The sequence below is a fragment of the Medicago sativa genome, chromosome 8 (assembly GCF_051527215.1).
Source record: "Medicago sativa cultivar Bolivia chromosome 8, Bolivia_mono, whole genome shotgun sequence".
NCBI lineage: Eukaryota > Viridiplantae > Streptophyta > Magnoliopsida > Fabales > Fabaceae > Medicago > Medicago sativa.
The window spans coordinates 58,461,160-58,476,942 of record NC_140756.1 but is presented as its reverse complement, the minus strand read 5'-3'; the positions used below and the strand labels follow the sequence as shown (position 1 = coordinate 58,476,942).

The 15,783-nt window shown below is 32.4% G+C and overlaps 2 protein-coding genes and 1 pseudogene across 2 annotated transcripts; 1 reads left to right on the top strand and 2 right to left on the bottom strand.

The window, feature by feature from the left end:
- LOC146899955 (uncharacterized) overlaps positions 1-2,690 on the bottom strand; it is a 43,751-nt pseudogene extending 41,061 nt beyond the window's left edge.
- Positions 2,691-5,209: 2,519 nt separating this feature from the next.
- Positions 5,210-7,336, top strand: XTH33 (xyloglucan:xyloglucosyl transferase 33). Its single transcript, XM_085731579.1, has 4 exons — positions 5,210-5,463; positions 5,547-5,647; positions 5,847-6,055; positions 6,544-7,336. The coding sequence occupies exons 1-4, from the start codon at positions 5,235-5,237 to the stop codon at positions 6,938-6,940; spliced, it is 936 nt and encodes a 311-aa protein (XP_085587705.1). The 5' UTR covers positions 5,210-5,234; the 3' UTR covers positions 6,941-7,336.
- Positions 7,337-9,780: 2,444 nt separating this feature from the next.
- LOC146899953 (benzaldehyde dehydrogenase, mitochondrial-like) lies at positions 9,781-13,844 on the bottom strand. The gene is made up of 11 exons (XM_085731577.1): positions 13,721-13,844; positions 12,780-12,917; positions 12,508-12,650; positions 12,225-12,378; positions 11,907-12,136; positions 11,695-11,784; positions 11,272-11,445; positions 11,048-11,185; positions 10,664-10,801; positions 10,497-10,558; positions 9,781-10,216 (listed from the first exon to the last, which is right to left on the bottom strand). The coding sequence occupies exons 1-11, from the start codon at positions 13,800-13,802 to the stop codon at positions 9,943-9,945; spliced, it is 1,623 nt and encodes a 540-aa protein (XP_085587703.1). The 5' UTR covers positions 13,803-13,844; the 3' UTR covers positions 9,781-9,942.
- Positions 13,845-15,783: the final 1,939 nt, after the last annotated feature.

Here is a 15,783-nt window from a genome sequence, read left to right as displayed (position 1 = left end):
AGTAGTGGAGAACGTGGTTGTACAATTCGTACAAAGTACAATGTCAACGCTTTCGTCCAAATTGCAAACACACGCCTTCAAACACCTTTGAAATGACCGTTGCAAACTCCACTAATCCTTTGTTTGTGTTTTCGAATCCAATAGACAGCTTTTGCATTGATAATTCTTCAATTCTTGATTCTTTGCAAATCCAGTTGATATTCAGCTTCTGGTGAAATGGCTTCTGATGAGGCAGCTTCTGATGATGCAGCTTCTGATGATATGACTTCTGCAGCTTCTGATGACGCAGCTTCTGATGATGTGGCTTCTGGACCTCTTGTCTTCAGAAGCACTATTCTTCAGGAGCAGCTTACTTCAGGAGCGCTATTTCTTCAGGAGCAGCTTGACTTCAGGAGCGCTTTTTCTCTTCAGTAGCAAGTTGCCTTCAGGAGCGTCCAAGCTTCAAATTTTTGTTGTTTCCATAGCTCTTTATTTGCTCATTCAGAACCAATGATGATGTAACTTTATAATTATGGTCCTGTACACTTGAACAAATATTAGCTAGTCCAATTTACAATTTTTAATACCTTGTTATCATCAAAACCCTTTAAGGTTCATTGTTAAACACATTTTGTTCCAACAACTTTAACATTTTTCTGCACATGAAAGTAACAATTCATTGCATAACGTTCAGGGAGAACAGTTGCAACCGCATTCATCAAAGTTGTATCTCCGTCAGTCACAACCACCTTAGGCATAGTCATCTTTGACGTAAGAAGTTTACGCATCATTTGTAAAACCCAAACAAAATTTTCCTCTTTCTCACGTGTCACAAATCCAAAGCTAACTGAATATGTCAAATCGGTCGAGGTGGCCCAAACTATCTCAAACATTGACATCTTGTACATGTTGGTTTTGTAGGTGGAGTCCATAACCAAAACAATTGGAAAATTGTTGAACAACTTAACGGATGTTTGATGAGCCCATAATATGTCTTCAATAGTAGTACTTTCACTTTGTGTTCTTGAGAAATAAACATAGTTGTGCTCCTTCAACTTTGAGATTAGAAACTGCAACATCGTCTTGTTATCTCTATTTGACTTTCATATTTGTTGACGTTTGTATACTTGCTTGATATTTGTCATACAATCTTGTCTTTTTCTCTTCAAATTTAACAAAATATTTCTTGGAAGCACCTTGCTCTTGGTCAAGTCACGTACAATCTTCTTGTCATCCTCCTTTAATCTACCGGCAAGGATGTTTCCTTCTAAAGTCGGCTCCATCGCATATTTGTGAACTCCATTAAGAATGTTCAATTTCCATTCATTTTCTTGCCTACTAAGATATCCAGTAACCATGAACATACACCCACATTTTCTTGAGCCCGTTGTCTCATGCTTCATTTTTTTTCGGCACTTTGTGAGCGCCACTCCTTTCACACACTAGTCGCAACATTGGATTGATCAAATTGGATCTTTGTATAACAATTGTAAATTCCGCCTTATTGGCTTGACTATGTACCCAATTAAGCAAGTCATCTCTATCTTTTCATTTAACTTCTTTGGAAAAAAAACTTAGTTGTATCATCTTCGTTGGCATCAAGTAGGACGACAACGGAGTCAACATATAATGAAGCTTCAACATGGACGAAAGCTCCATCAATATTTGGTTTGGCTTCAACCTTAGGCGGTTTGACATCTCCGGAATTTTCGACAATATATGGTTTTGTCTCTCCTGGATCATCATCCACGTTTTCAACCATTACTATAAATATACAACACTAAACTACGAATTAACAACTAACTAGTGCATAAACATCAATTGTATAATGAATTCAAACAAAAAAAAACACCCAAAAGCTTGATTTTTTTGCAAGTTTCCATCGGTAGTTAACTACCAAAATCCATTGGTTGTTAACTGCCGATGCTCCCATGCCTCGGCACTTAAGTGTTGATGACCCCATGTCAGTGTTTAACGCAAACTGACAGCAAAAACCCCAAAAACAGCAAAAAAATAAACGGATTAAAAACAACAATACCTGTTTTTTTACGTTAAAAGTGTGTTGATACCTCCTAGGATGGATGCTTCAATGATTTTGGAACAAGATTTGATGGAAAAAATATTGGATTTTGGGGGTTTAGATGGAAGAGGAAGGAAAGTTGATGATGAAATAGTGAGTAGGGGGAGCAGCTGGCTATTTCATCTGATGGAACAGTCCATCGGCACTTAACTGCCGAGGAATTCAAAAAACCGACGGCAATTAACTACCGAGAAATAGTGAAACCGACGGCAATTAACTGCAAAGGGGTATTATGGTCATTTAATGGGGTGCTTCAGCCTTATTAAGTGTGTGAACAAGAAATTTCTTCTATATTTAATCGTCGAATATGTTTTTCATTGAACAATTCAACCTTCAAATTTATTTCTATGTAGAAATTTCAATACGTCTAAAGACCATAGTGACATTGTGTCACAAGTGATCAAATGACTGTTTACTCTTTTATAATCCATAACAAACCAGACTTAAAAACCCTTAAACAAAATCAGAAATAACATCAAAATAAATTATGGCCCTCCTACACACCCTTAATTTTCATATGTAATAAATCTATTCATTGTGCTCGAACTCAATATCACAAAATTCCAATAGAATAGCATCAAGTGATGGATTAGTTGAAGACATTGCTTGATTCTACATATACCTTTTCCATGTACGCACACTGGTCCTACTTGCATATTGTCAATGTCATCTCTATCTCTCCCTTGTTTTCTTTCACATATATTTAAGATTCAGTCAGCAATTTAGTGCTATAGCAAAAAAAAGTAATTCGATGCCATAAATATCCTTGTGACCACCATCAAGTTGCACGTCCTTTTTCTTAATATGATGCATCATCATATGCATAAAACCATTTTTTTTCCTAATAGCAAATTGATTGAAAAAGAAAAATACAAAATCAACATGGATATGATATGTCTTGTGATGTTTAGTTGCATCAGATTCCTTTGTTTGCCAGCTAAGTAACTCCTGTCAGATTTGGTCATTTTCATGCATAAAGATACTTAACATCTTCTGCTTAGCATGCATTTATATAATTAGCTTTATATCGTTAATTAATTAAAGTTGTAGATTCCTCATTTTGATTCGCTTGATTAATCTATATAACCATGTTTTACCCACCTTTTAACCATTTTCAGCTTATAGCAATAATTTAAGCTGAAATTAATAGGGCATTTAAGATTACTTGGTCCGTGTGAAAGGGTATTTCTATGCCATTTCAATTCAACCACCCAAAATTTGTTACACTATATATAGTGTACTACACATTCCATTTCAAAAGTAGAAGTATATACGCATATTAATATATACTTTCCCACAAACCAAGTATTTTTTTTCTTAATATATCATTAAAATTCAAAGCCTCTAAATTAGATGCCCTAACTTCAAACCATAAAAAAAACTTGATGTTAGAAACAAAATAGTTATGATTTTTCGAAACACGTTGAAAAATGTAAGACTGCTTGAATGAGTAAATTTAGATTTCATTTAATTAAAGAGACAATTATTAAGAGACGGAGTAATTACTTACAAATATGTAGTTTATAAAAACAACATATTAATTGGAATGGTCACCTAAATATTGGTGTCATAGATATTTTCTTTTAAGAAAAAGGTAATGTGGAAATTATTATAAATTAATGCGACAATAATAATCAATGGCGATAGATTTATACTTCGTCCCATAAAGATTTAAGGTCAAACTCTTATCAATAAGTATAAAACTCCAGTGGTAAGGAGCTCCTACCAAGGACGTATCCGGGGAATACCGGGTTCGATTCTCAGGTGGAATAACGCTTGGCGAGTGCGCATGCCTCTACGCATGAACCGGATTAGTCGTCCACCTTTGGTAGGTCGGAAACCGGTGCGAAAGCCAAAAAAAAAGTATAAAACTATTTGAGAAAATGAATGAATAATGTTCAAAATGGAAAGAAAAACAAAGTGCTAAATTATTTTATGGGTTAATAGGGTTTTACCCCTGTAATATAGGTCATTTTTGGTTTTACACTTTGAAAAAAAAATTGATTTACCCCTTGTAATTTTTTTTTTATTTACCCCATTTATAGGTCATAAAAAAACAAAAATTTCTGCAAAAAAAAAAAGGTTTTTTTATGACATATAAAGGGTAAATAAAAAAATATTTTTACAGGGGGTAAATAAAAAAAAATTACAAAGTGTAAAACCGAAAATGACCTATATTAGAAGGTAAAAAACCCTATTAACCATTATTTTATCTCAATCCTTCACCTTGCTAATTTTTTTTGTCAATCAAAATCAAATTTTACACGTTTCAAACTGTATTAGTTGTTCCCAATAGGATTACAGCTACAATTAACGAACGAGACATGTAATAGACATTACAACCATGCAAAGAAGATTGAGACTGCCCATCAAACATTAACCAAACGTCCATTCTATTCCATACCTCTAACTTTAGGCCAGCCCCACCACACAAACCCTGCCAAACCAAGAAATCACCTTGCACATGACACTTTGGAATGTTGCCATTAAGATCCAAGACACCCACCAAAAAATATATTTCCTCCGTCCTTTATTATAAGACCAACTTATAAACTTTACGAGTATTAATAAAAATATAGTTTTAAGTTATAACAATAAATATATTAATTTTTTTTTCATAATTACCTTTACAATCATATTTTTTTTCCTTCAAAAAAAATATGATTCTAGAGAAACAAATTTACCTTTCTCAATTGAAAATTAAATTTAGTTCAAGTGGCTAATTAGTTTCAATTAAAGACGTGTTATTCGAGAGAATCCGAATGGACTTCTAATTGAAACAATAATTTATCGAACTTTTTTTTTGGTAGATAATTGATCAAACTTTATTTATTTTATGATCAAACTATGGATTACATGTGTCTTCTTTTCTTTAAAATCGGAAGGTTAAAGAGAGAAAAAAAAAAGAATATTTTCGTAAAGAAATTATTAAGCATGTGAAATTTTGAAAAAGAATATCCTATACTAAGGGACATAATATCAAAAGTGAGCCTTAAAATAAGTGATGGAAGAATCACTATAGATTGAAAGAGAAAGCCAAGTAGACATTGGCCAGCTAGAAAACAACTAAGCAAAGATTATGAAATATATGAACCCCATTAAACAAACCAACCACAATATATATACCTAATCTTCAATGTTAATTTTCTCATCATCTTTTGTGTCCTAAATAAACATGACTCATTTGCATCAAAACCTACCCTTCTCATTTCTACTAATATTTTCCTTAACAACATTGGTTTCTTCACATAGTAGGCCTTACTCACCTCCAAGTGTCACACACATAACCAATTATTTCCCTCATGTCCCAATTGAAAGTGCTTTTTCTAATGCTTTTGGAGCCTCAAATGTCAAGTTTCTTAGTAATGGGTCCATGGCCACCCTAGCTCTTGATAAAATTTCAGGTTTATATGAAAACCACTTTAATGAATGAAATTAACTTATTTCAATTTCTTTGTTCATTTATTTATAAAATGTGTTTCTTTAGGCTCTGGCTTGGTATCACAAAGTAGATACTCATATGGATTCTTTAGTGCTGCAATCAAATTACCTGCTGGTTTGTCACCTGGAGTTGTAGTTGCTTTTTATGTAAGCTAGCATTATTCTTTAATTTGCTTATGAATCTTTATAAAAAAATTATATATTATATGGTTTAAGAATACATTTCCTGTTCTCATTTTGGCTTGTTAAAAAAATATATATTCCTATGAATAGAAATTATACTAATTTATTTATCTTTGAGGTTATGATATGTGAAGAAATTGTATTTAACTTGAGAAAATATCAGTTGTCAAATGCAGATAAATTTCCACACAACCATGATGAGATAGATATTGAATTGCTTGGTCATGACAAGAGAAATGATTGGGTTATTCAAACAAATATCTATGCCAATGGAAGTGTCAGAACAGGAAGAGAAGAGAAATTCTATCTCTGGTTTGATCCAACACAGCAGCACCATTATTATAGCATCTTGTGGAACAGTTATCACACAGTGTAAGACTTTCAATTTTCAAAAATAGCTTCATTATATAATTGAGCAAGGACTAAATTATAAATATTCTTTTTTCCTTTTTGGAATTTTTTTAATGAAAATTCGGGAAAGGGAGAAATCATGGTTTTAAATTATGGTCTGCAGTTCCGAGATAGCGGGTTTTGAAGTCTCCGCAACGCTGTCACAGTTGTAACTTTGACCGTAACGGATGTAACACATTGCAATTTGAAACCATGGGGGGAATTCTTTCTCTCTCCCTCCGATCTTAAATATATGCACAAAGTTAAATGTATTTTGTCCAAGTTTAAATCAACTATATTTGACTTTTTGTATATATATTTAAGATCACATATGAGTCTTAATTAAAGTGACACTAACGATCATTTTATAATTATCTCAGAAGAGATTTAAATTTTGTATGTTAATATTACTAGATCAAATTTTTACCGTTGAACCGACACCTGATAGACTTTTATTTTGGACTTTGTAGGTTCTTTGTTGACAATATTCCAGTGAGGGAATTCATACACAAAAACACATCCCCATTTATTTATCCATTGAAACCAATGTCATTATATGCAACAATATGGGATGGTTCAGAATGGGCTACACATGGAGGAAAATACCCAGTTAACTATAAATATGGACCATTTGTTGTTTCACTTGCTGAAATGGAAATGACTGGTTGCATAAATGATCCAAAAGCACCAATTTCTTCATGTTCTAAGTCCAATCCTTCAGGAATAGACCCTGTTGATGGAGCAGAATTTACTAAGCTATCACAACAACAGATAGGAGCTATGGATTGGGCAAGAAGAAAACTCATGTTTTATTCTTATTGTAATGATAGAACTAGATACAAAGTTTTACCACCGGAATGTCACTGAACTATTGAAAGGAAAAATTAAATTGAGAAAAGGTAAGAACAAGGAATTCCTCAAAAATAATTATTCATTAATTATCATGAAGGAATAAATGGTCTATAATTTTTTTTATTTTATTTTATAAGTTTCATAATTTTTTATCCTTCATGATAATTTTTTGAGGAATTCCTTTTTCTTATCTTTTATATATATTTTTTATTTAAGTTGCTTTTTTATGTAATATTGAAATTAAATGTTAGACATAAGGGGGGAATATTGATATATACATATATAAAAGTTCAATTCTTTGACTTAACAATTTGCATTGAAGAGACAGAAAGGGATGTGGACAAATCATTTAATGTATTTTTATGTATCAATACAAGTTGGTATTCTTAAGCAGACAAATGCTGATTATCACTATAGTGTCTTCATATTTCAAAGACAAATTACATGCATGCGGTCTTTTATGTTTTTTTTTTTTTTTTTAAGTTGTTTAGTGGTTAGACATTAGAAGGTGAATAATTTGGTGTCCGAAGTTCGAAGGATGTGTACTTATTTGATTTGATTTGGCCAACACGCCTGAGGTCCTTTGTAGAGGTCCTTAGTTGAAGAACCAAGATCCTCCTCATACGAGCTGAAGAGCTCCACGGGGGACCTTGCTTTGTCGAAGCCATCTTGCTTAGGTGTCAAAGTCCTTTTTATCAAAATTAAAAGACTTAAGTAGGGGACCCAAAATTGAGGTATAAGATGTTGAAATATCGAGGTCCTCGTTAACCTTGATAGGTGATTATGCGAGGCTTATATAGTCTAAAGGACGTGGTACCAAGATTGACACACTATATGTACATTCGTCGTTGGATACACCACTTACCTCACTCGTGCACATTTGACACTACCATATTTTATTTTTAGGTGTGATTTGTATTTCAATTTTCCTTCACTTGCACGGGCCCAGATTTGATCCTATGACCAAATAAGAAAACACTCAAAAAGGTGTAGTTGTAAGATGTTATGTTACAAAAGGGCATGGTTATGTTGCTTGTCTAATAGTTATACTAAAATAGACAGATCACAAGAGTCATCTGAATTTGTTTATTTGGCTATGTAAGAATTTAGAAACTAGAATTACAATTTTTACCTAAAATAGAGAACAATAACCAAAAATAGACAAAGTATCTTTATAGTGTGATGGTATGTGCATATTGAGGAGCATACCATGTGGTCCAAACAGTCTGAACTTGCAATATGTCTTCCTTTTTTGGAACCTTCAGCATGCATCAAACAGCATATACATAGTACACAAACTTTATATGATTAATTTGCTTTCACCTTTAGGCATGTGGGACAGATGTACATTGTGGTTTGGATGTGTCATAAGATGATGAGAAAATTGTTTTTTTCTGACGGTGATGAGAGATATGGTTTGAGCTTAAATATATTGTGCAATATGAGATAGATTACATAGTACACAGTTTGCTTTTATCGTTTGATCAATTAGTCTTACTTATTTTCAATAAATAACTTTGACATCCTAAATTAGTCTTATTTATTTTCAATAAATATATTAGAGTTAATTAGGAATTAATTAGTTATCAGTTTTTCTCTTTGGTATGTTTTTTTTTTTTTTAAGATGACAAACTAGAGAAAATCGAATCTAAGGCCTTGAGGATGACATATTTTAAAGTTCCAATCCAACACCGTTAAATCAACTCAAGTGGATTTTTGTATGACTTTTTCGGAATCTCTCATGCATGCATCAAACAGCTATTATATACATAAACAATATAGAGTTAACGTTGCTTTTGGTTTAGAGGTAAATAAACGAAAATTTTCATTCAAGTTTTATTTTAATATATTTGATTCAAGTATTACACTTGTTGCTTAGGTTCTAAAAATTGTCAAAAGCTTGTACTATATTCCACAAATTGGCAAAAGAAGGGTTTGTATTCAAGTGTGAGCGGTTAATTTCACATTGATTATGAATGAGCTAAATATTAAATATATATATATATATATATATATATATATATATATATATATATATATGCAAAAAGATTCATATATTTAATGTTTTGAAGTTTTTGGTGGAGATGTGATGTCTCCCTCTCTTGCAGATTTGGAGCATATTTTCCATCGTAGCTCTTGGCAGCTCTTTTCATAGTTAATCCCTAAATATTTTATCATCTACACTCCTTGTATTGGTCCTCTTATTATCCATGAAATAACTTGAATTTCTTCCTAAAAAGTTGTGTTTTACGGATGTAGGCGTTTTGGTTTCAATTTTAATTATTAAGGAGGTGGCATTTGGTTGTATTTGGTTCAGCAGTTGAGGGATGTTTTTTTGTTGAAGCTTAATTGTGTGTACCCGATGCATTTTATTAACTTGGTTATATGGGTGACTTTGTACACGGATTTAGAGCAGTTGTGTACATCTTATGTTAATTTACTCGTGGTCAATTAAAATTTGCTTATAAGAGAAAAAATACACATATTCAACGACATTTTAAAAAAATTTGTTTAGAAGCAGTGCTCGAAATAATCCCACTCAAATCAAATATGTTGTTGTGAAAAGAAGTGGAAAAGAGAGAAAAGTGTGAAATATAGTATGTTGCTTCTGTCGATTGTTCAACTTCTAAAATAAGCTAATTGATAAAAGAGTATTTGGGGTTTCCTCACATTAGTAAGTATGTCGTTTTTTATCAAACAAATAAAAATATTGTTTCCATAGAAATTGCGCTTAGTTAATTTAAGTTTGTATTGACACATTTCCTAAACAAAATATTTATAAAACAATAACTTATTGATGCAGTATATCCACCAAAAGCAATAGATGCAGTATCAGGTATCAAACAATAAGAAACTACCCAAAAATAAATTTTATTATTAATATACTGGATAATTATTCAAGCATAAAAAACCAAAGGTAAAAACATCAAATGTTTTAAATGACAAATAAACAAGATTTTATCATCATCATCATCATCATCATAAAATCCATATTTATTGATCTATATTACAGATGCTCAAAGCCATGCTGGATTCTTCAAAGGTGTAACAACAGCCTTCACTTGCAAGTAGTTTTTAAGACTGTATTCTCCTTTTTCTCTGCCCTGTCCACTCATCTTATATCCACCAAAAGGAATTGCAGCATCAAATGTATCAAAGCAATTTACCCAAACTGTTCCAACTTTCAATGCTCTAGTCAAAGTATTTGCAGTGTCTATGTTCTTTGTGAAAACTCCTGCTGCAAGACCATACTTTGAATTGTTTGCTCTTTGAATCACCTCACCAAGGTCCCTTGAACCAATCAACATTAAAATTAATTGCATTGCACATAAAAATAGGGTTCAATATATGTCTTTAGTCCTTGTAAAATACACCTCTTATAAAATTTTCTAGAGATGCTCAGTTCTCAATCTGGTGATTTCAACTTTTGCAAAAATCGTCAAATTGGGAGCTAAACAACACTGAAATTTTTATATAGACTACATTTGATGAAGGGTGCTTTAAAGGGACTAAAAATATATTTGAAACTAGAAAATATCATTCTCTACAAAATAAGACTCATTGATCTCACTTGAATTTCAATATGGTTTGTACTGGACCAAATATCTCTTCTTTTGCAATCTGCATGCCATCCTGGATGATTGTTACAGATACAATTAAAAACATTAGGAATTGTATTTTCAAAATCCTTTGCAAAGATGAGAATATAAGCGTGAACGCGCGCACGCACACACACACCTGAACATTTGAGAAGACAGTAGGCTGAATATAGTAGCCCTTGCTACCAAGTCTTTCTCCTCCAGTTTCAAGTGTAGCGCCATTATCAACGCCAGATCTAATATACTTCAATATTTTCTCAAATTGCTTTGAATCAATCTGATTGTGTGGATCATAAGAAATATTTCAGTATATATTCAGACATTTCAAAAGAGTCACAAACATTAAGGTTTAACAAGAGAATATCAAAGTAGTAGCAATGTAGTATATTCTTGATTTCTTCTATGCATTTCAATTTTGTGAAGCCTCTAGTATCTGAACATCACAATGACCGTAGAGAATTAGGAAAACCAAGCTCTAAGATTAATCATGAAGATGTCGCTCAAATTATTCGTTGTAATTTACCTGAGGACCTTGTTCTGTTCCTGACTTGAATGGATCTCCTACAGCACGTTTCAAAGCACGGGCCTTTGCTTTCTCAACAAACTCCTCATGCACACGTTCATGTACAAATGTTCGAGACCCGGCACAGCAACATTGTCCCTGAATGTCAGAAAGAACACCAATCAGTGCTATTTGATTTTTACGAGACAATTGTTTAATAACAAGAACTTTATGATTGAACATACCTGGTTGAAGAATAAGGCAAAGTGTGCTAGCTCAACAGCTTCATCTATATCAGCATCTTCGCAAACAATAAACGGAGATTTCCCACCAAGCTCCAAAGTTACCGGCTTAAGATTGCTTTTAGCTGCCAGTTGAAGGACAACTTTTCCAGTATCAGTTGAACCAGTAAATGCAAGCTGCAAAAGATTGTCCAAGATTCAGGCACTGGACAGGCAATACATAGAGACTAGTAATAATATAAGAAATAGAAGTGATTAAATGTAATCATATATGTCAGTGTCGTGTAAGTGTCAGACACTAACACATGTCAGACACTAGACATGCCTTCAATCTAAAATGTCGGTACATGGAGTGAAGTCAGTTTGAATATACTAGCAACTTATAATTACATTAAAACACAAGTGCAGAACTTAATATTTTAGTACCTTATCAACATCCATGTGACTAGCAAGAGCAGCACCTGCAGTTGGACCAAAGCCAGATATTATGTTCAAAACACCAGGAGGAAGTCCAGCCTACAAGAAAGATTACAAATTAGCAAAGATGATATATTTTATGGTTAAAATAAACTCCACCAAAAACAATGCTTTTATATTGATTTATAAAAATTAAAACAAGATTGGTGAATGTATCAAACCTCGTGAAATAGTTTTGCTACATACAAAGCAGACAATGGTGTCTGTTCAGCTGTTTTTAGAACGACTGTGTTGCCACACGCCAATGCAGGTCCAACCTTCCAAGCAAACATGAGAAGAGGGAAGTTCCATGGAATGATCTGACCAGCAACACCAATTGGTTCGTGCAATGTCTGCACATGATATGGTCCATCAGCTGGAACTGTGAGCCCATGAATCTTATCTGCCCAACCTGGGGTAAATATGAAAATACAAGTGTGAGTGTAGTTTTACAAAACAAAGAGAAGAACTGATGGTACCACCTTCCACACCGCACGTACCAGCATAGTAACGAATTAGGCGAACCAGCATTGGAATTTCAATCTGAGCAGATTGTTCATATGGTTTCCCATTATCCCAAGTCTCAAGTGCTGCAATTTCATCGTTATGCTTTTCAATCAAATCAGCAGCACGCAACATTATCTTTTGCCTTTCCTATAAAACACAGAAACAGAAAAACAAAAGTGGACTCAACTGCAAATTCATTGAAGTTGAACCAAATATAATGACTTGACAAACAATAGAAAAATCACAAACAGAAAAACGAAGAAGCAATGATCATACATAAGCTGGAAACTTAGGCCATGGCCCTTGATCAAATGCTTTGCGTGCAGCTGCAACGGCTCTATCAACATCTTCAGAGTGACCCTCAGCAACATGAGCAATCACTTCCCCTGTCCTTGGATCCAATGTTGGAAATGTTCTACCTGATCACAGACAAACTCCAAAAGGTAAGATACCACAAAAACGACCCTTCTTTTCCTTTAGTTAATCCTCTTTTCTTTCCTAATCAAAATTGTATAAAAAGAATAAAATAAAATAAAAAAAACACTCACCAGCAGCAGCATCTACAAATTTGCCATCAATTAGGAGCTGAGTGTGGTCGACTTGCACCGATGGTTTAATTGGTTTTTCATCAATGGCAGCAGCAGTGCTGTATTTAGAGAGTAATCCACCCAGATAACCATTCCCACCTGAAAGTACATTTTTTTTCCTTTCAATATTCTATTTATCATTGAGCATCAATCAATGCCTTTAAAAAACCTAAACCCCTAATGAAAATCATAAACTGAAACACCACTTTTAATCACCAATTGAAATCAAGATGACATCATCTCCAACTGACACAAACATGAGTTTGTTTTTAGCAGGAAACATTCAGTATCACAATGAGATTGACAAAATCACAGTGTCACTCTTATTTTTGTTAAGTCCATCTTTGGATCTAGTGTCAATTTGTCAAAATCACGATGCCACCGTGATTACATTCATCACACCGTTAATTTAAACATGCATTTCAAGGTGGCACACCGTGATTCTGCCAAATAGACCATCAATCTAAACATGTACAAACCAATTTTCATATTACTATAGCCAAAAAAGGAGTAGCACTCTTATTAAAAAAAAAAAGTAGTATCAGATAACTATAAGTGAAGTGAGAGAATCAAAAAGTACAGTTATGAAAACGAGACCACAAAAGTAGTACCAACCATGCAATTAATGAAAGAAAAAGAAACCTTTCTTTCATGTCACACAGATTACAATGACAAAATTTCCAAAATCTTATCTTATTTTTCTCAAAAATTCAAAACATGACAGTGATCCCATCATCAATCAAATTCAAAACAACCCCAGAAAATCATTTTCTTAAAAAAGACAAATTTAAAAGAAAAAACTAAAAAACACAAACACAAACACAAACAAAAGTCACATAATTATGTTAGATGATATATGAAAATAATCATAAAATATGTGATTAAGTAAAGATATAATTTACCGCGAGAAAACAAGGAGGTGGAAGAAGAAGCAGAAGAAAATGATCGAGAAATAAGCCTTGAGATTTTGATTGAAGAAGCCATTAGAGATTTTTTGTTTTGTTCTGTTTCACACACACTATTCACAAGGGTACACAATGTTATTGGTTCCTACTTTATAGAAGATAAGCATTGCACTTTGCAACACAATGTGATTAGTGTACCTACCCACACAAATCATGACAATTAAACTTTTGATTTGATTAATTAATTTAATTAATGTATATGTCTTTTACCCTTATCGTTTGGACTTTGGATATATGAATGAAAGTTTGTCCCGACTCTATGGGTCTGTTTGATGGTCAGGATATAGAGGTAGTATATGATATAAAGTTGGATAGAAATAGGATATGATAAGAACATGATAAACATTAATTCTATCGTATGTTTGATGCGCACATGATAACAACACGGGATATCATTATAATATATTTTAAAAATGGTAGGTTATTAATTATAATAGAAAATACATGCTATCATTATTTTAAAAATGGTAGAATATCAAGATAATAAATAAGGAATGGTCTTCTAATCCTATCAGGATAATTTCTAACCTAGCCTACACTCAGGATATAAATTACAAAGGAAAGTCAGGATAGGATAGGGAAATGATTTATTTTATCTTATCTCTTTGGTGCATCAAACGTGAGATTTAAGCAGGATATGATTAATGTATCATATCCTGTCTCCCTATCCTGACCATCAAACGGACCCTATAAGAATGGTGTCGAGTTTGTACTGGGGCCCAGTTTAAGAAAAACATTAATGTTATTTTACACCTTTAAGTGTTTATTACTTATTTTCTTTTAATTTTTTAATTTATCTTTTCATTACCATTCGTGAAAGATAATTTTGTAAAATTACTCAAATATATTTCTCCCTTACACAATTGATTACATTTCCTAATCTATGTGATTTGGTCAAAACGATTATAATTTTCGGTGGAAAAAATAGTATTTTAACCAATAACTCAAGGACACGCATTAACATTCTCTTTGTATAATGATAGATATATAAAAAATGTTCAATCATCAAATGTATAAATGTTCAATTAGTACATTTAGCATATTTCAACTTTTAGAAATATATGCATTTATATTATTTAATTATTTTAAAATTGGGTTTTGTTACAAGCCACCCTTTGGTGGTGTCTTTTAACAAGTCACACCTTAAGGTGTGATTTTCACTTTTTAGTTATAACTTTGCTAAAATACACCTTCATAAAAGTAAGTTGGTGTCTTTTCGCAAATGCTCATAGAATAACTTGATAAAAGACACTTTCATAAAAGGTGTCTTCTATCGTAACCCTTTAAAATTATATTAATTGACAATTACATTTTTTTTGACAAGAATTGACAATTACATTTTATTTAAAAAATGAATATAAAACATTTTCGATTTAACTGACAATTAATCTATACTTCAATGATTTTTAGATTTACACTTTATATACAATAAAAAATTTATTTTGCAACAAAAATGTATTTTTTTCCTTGTTTAACATTAAACAAATTGTTTTTCAAAGTTATTAATTAATAACATTTTTAATAATCGTCTTTTCAGAAAATTAAAAAGAACATTTCTAATAAGAAATAAAATACTTTTGTCTTTACTTATCTAGGATAGGATAAGATAGCATATCACTATCATCATTCATTTATGGAATAGTCATTATGATGATGACGGTGACGTGACGTAGCGGTTATTGATTTTTTTTTCTTTTTTTGTAGTATAAAATCTGATTGTTTTAGTTTCAAAGTTTTCCTTTTATGTACCGAAGTTATCACGTATCCGCCCAGATTTTTTGAACCGAAAATGGTGAATTTTAAGATCCAAACATGTATTTTCTCTTCAAATTAAAAAATAAAAGCAATAAATCAACACACATTGAGCTAAGGTTGTCAAAATCAGGACTTTACTTCAGGCCGAAAGGGTAGCAAAATCGGGACTCGTAAAATCGCAATCAAAATCGAAAGATTTTACTCAATGACTTTTGTAAAATCGATATAGAAAATTGTAACATCGC

What these genes read in the sequence shown, in the direction of transcription:
- XTH33 (XM_085731579.1), top strand. Translation starts at nt 5,235, where the DNA reads ATGACTCATTTGCATCAAAACCTACCCTTCTCATTTCTACTAATATTT. An exon ending in GAGTTGTAGTTGCTTTTTAT is followed by an intron (nt 5,648 to 5,846) that starts GTAAGCTAGCAT and finishes AGAAAATATCAG; the next exon opens with TTGTCAAATGCAGATAAATT. An exon ending in TGGAACAGTTATCACACAGT is followed by an intron (nt 6,056 to 6,543) that starts GTAAGACTTTCA and finishes TGGACTTTGTAG; the next exon opens with GTTCTTTGTTGACAATATTC.
- LOC146899953 (XM_085731577.1), bottom strand. Translation starts at nt 13,802, where the DNA reads ATGGCTTCTTCAATCAAAATCTCAAGGCTTATTTCTCGATCATTTTCT. An exon ending in CACCTCCTTGTTTTCTCGCG is followed by an intron (nt 12,918 to 13,720) that starts GTAAATTATATC and finishes ATGTACTTTCAG; the next exon opens with GTGGGAATGGTTATCTGGGT. An exon ending in GAACAGAACAAGGTCCTCAG is followed by an intron (nt 10,802 to 11,047) that starts GTAAATTACAAC and finishes CCACACAATCAG; the next exon opens with ATTGATTCAAAGCAATTTGA.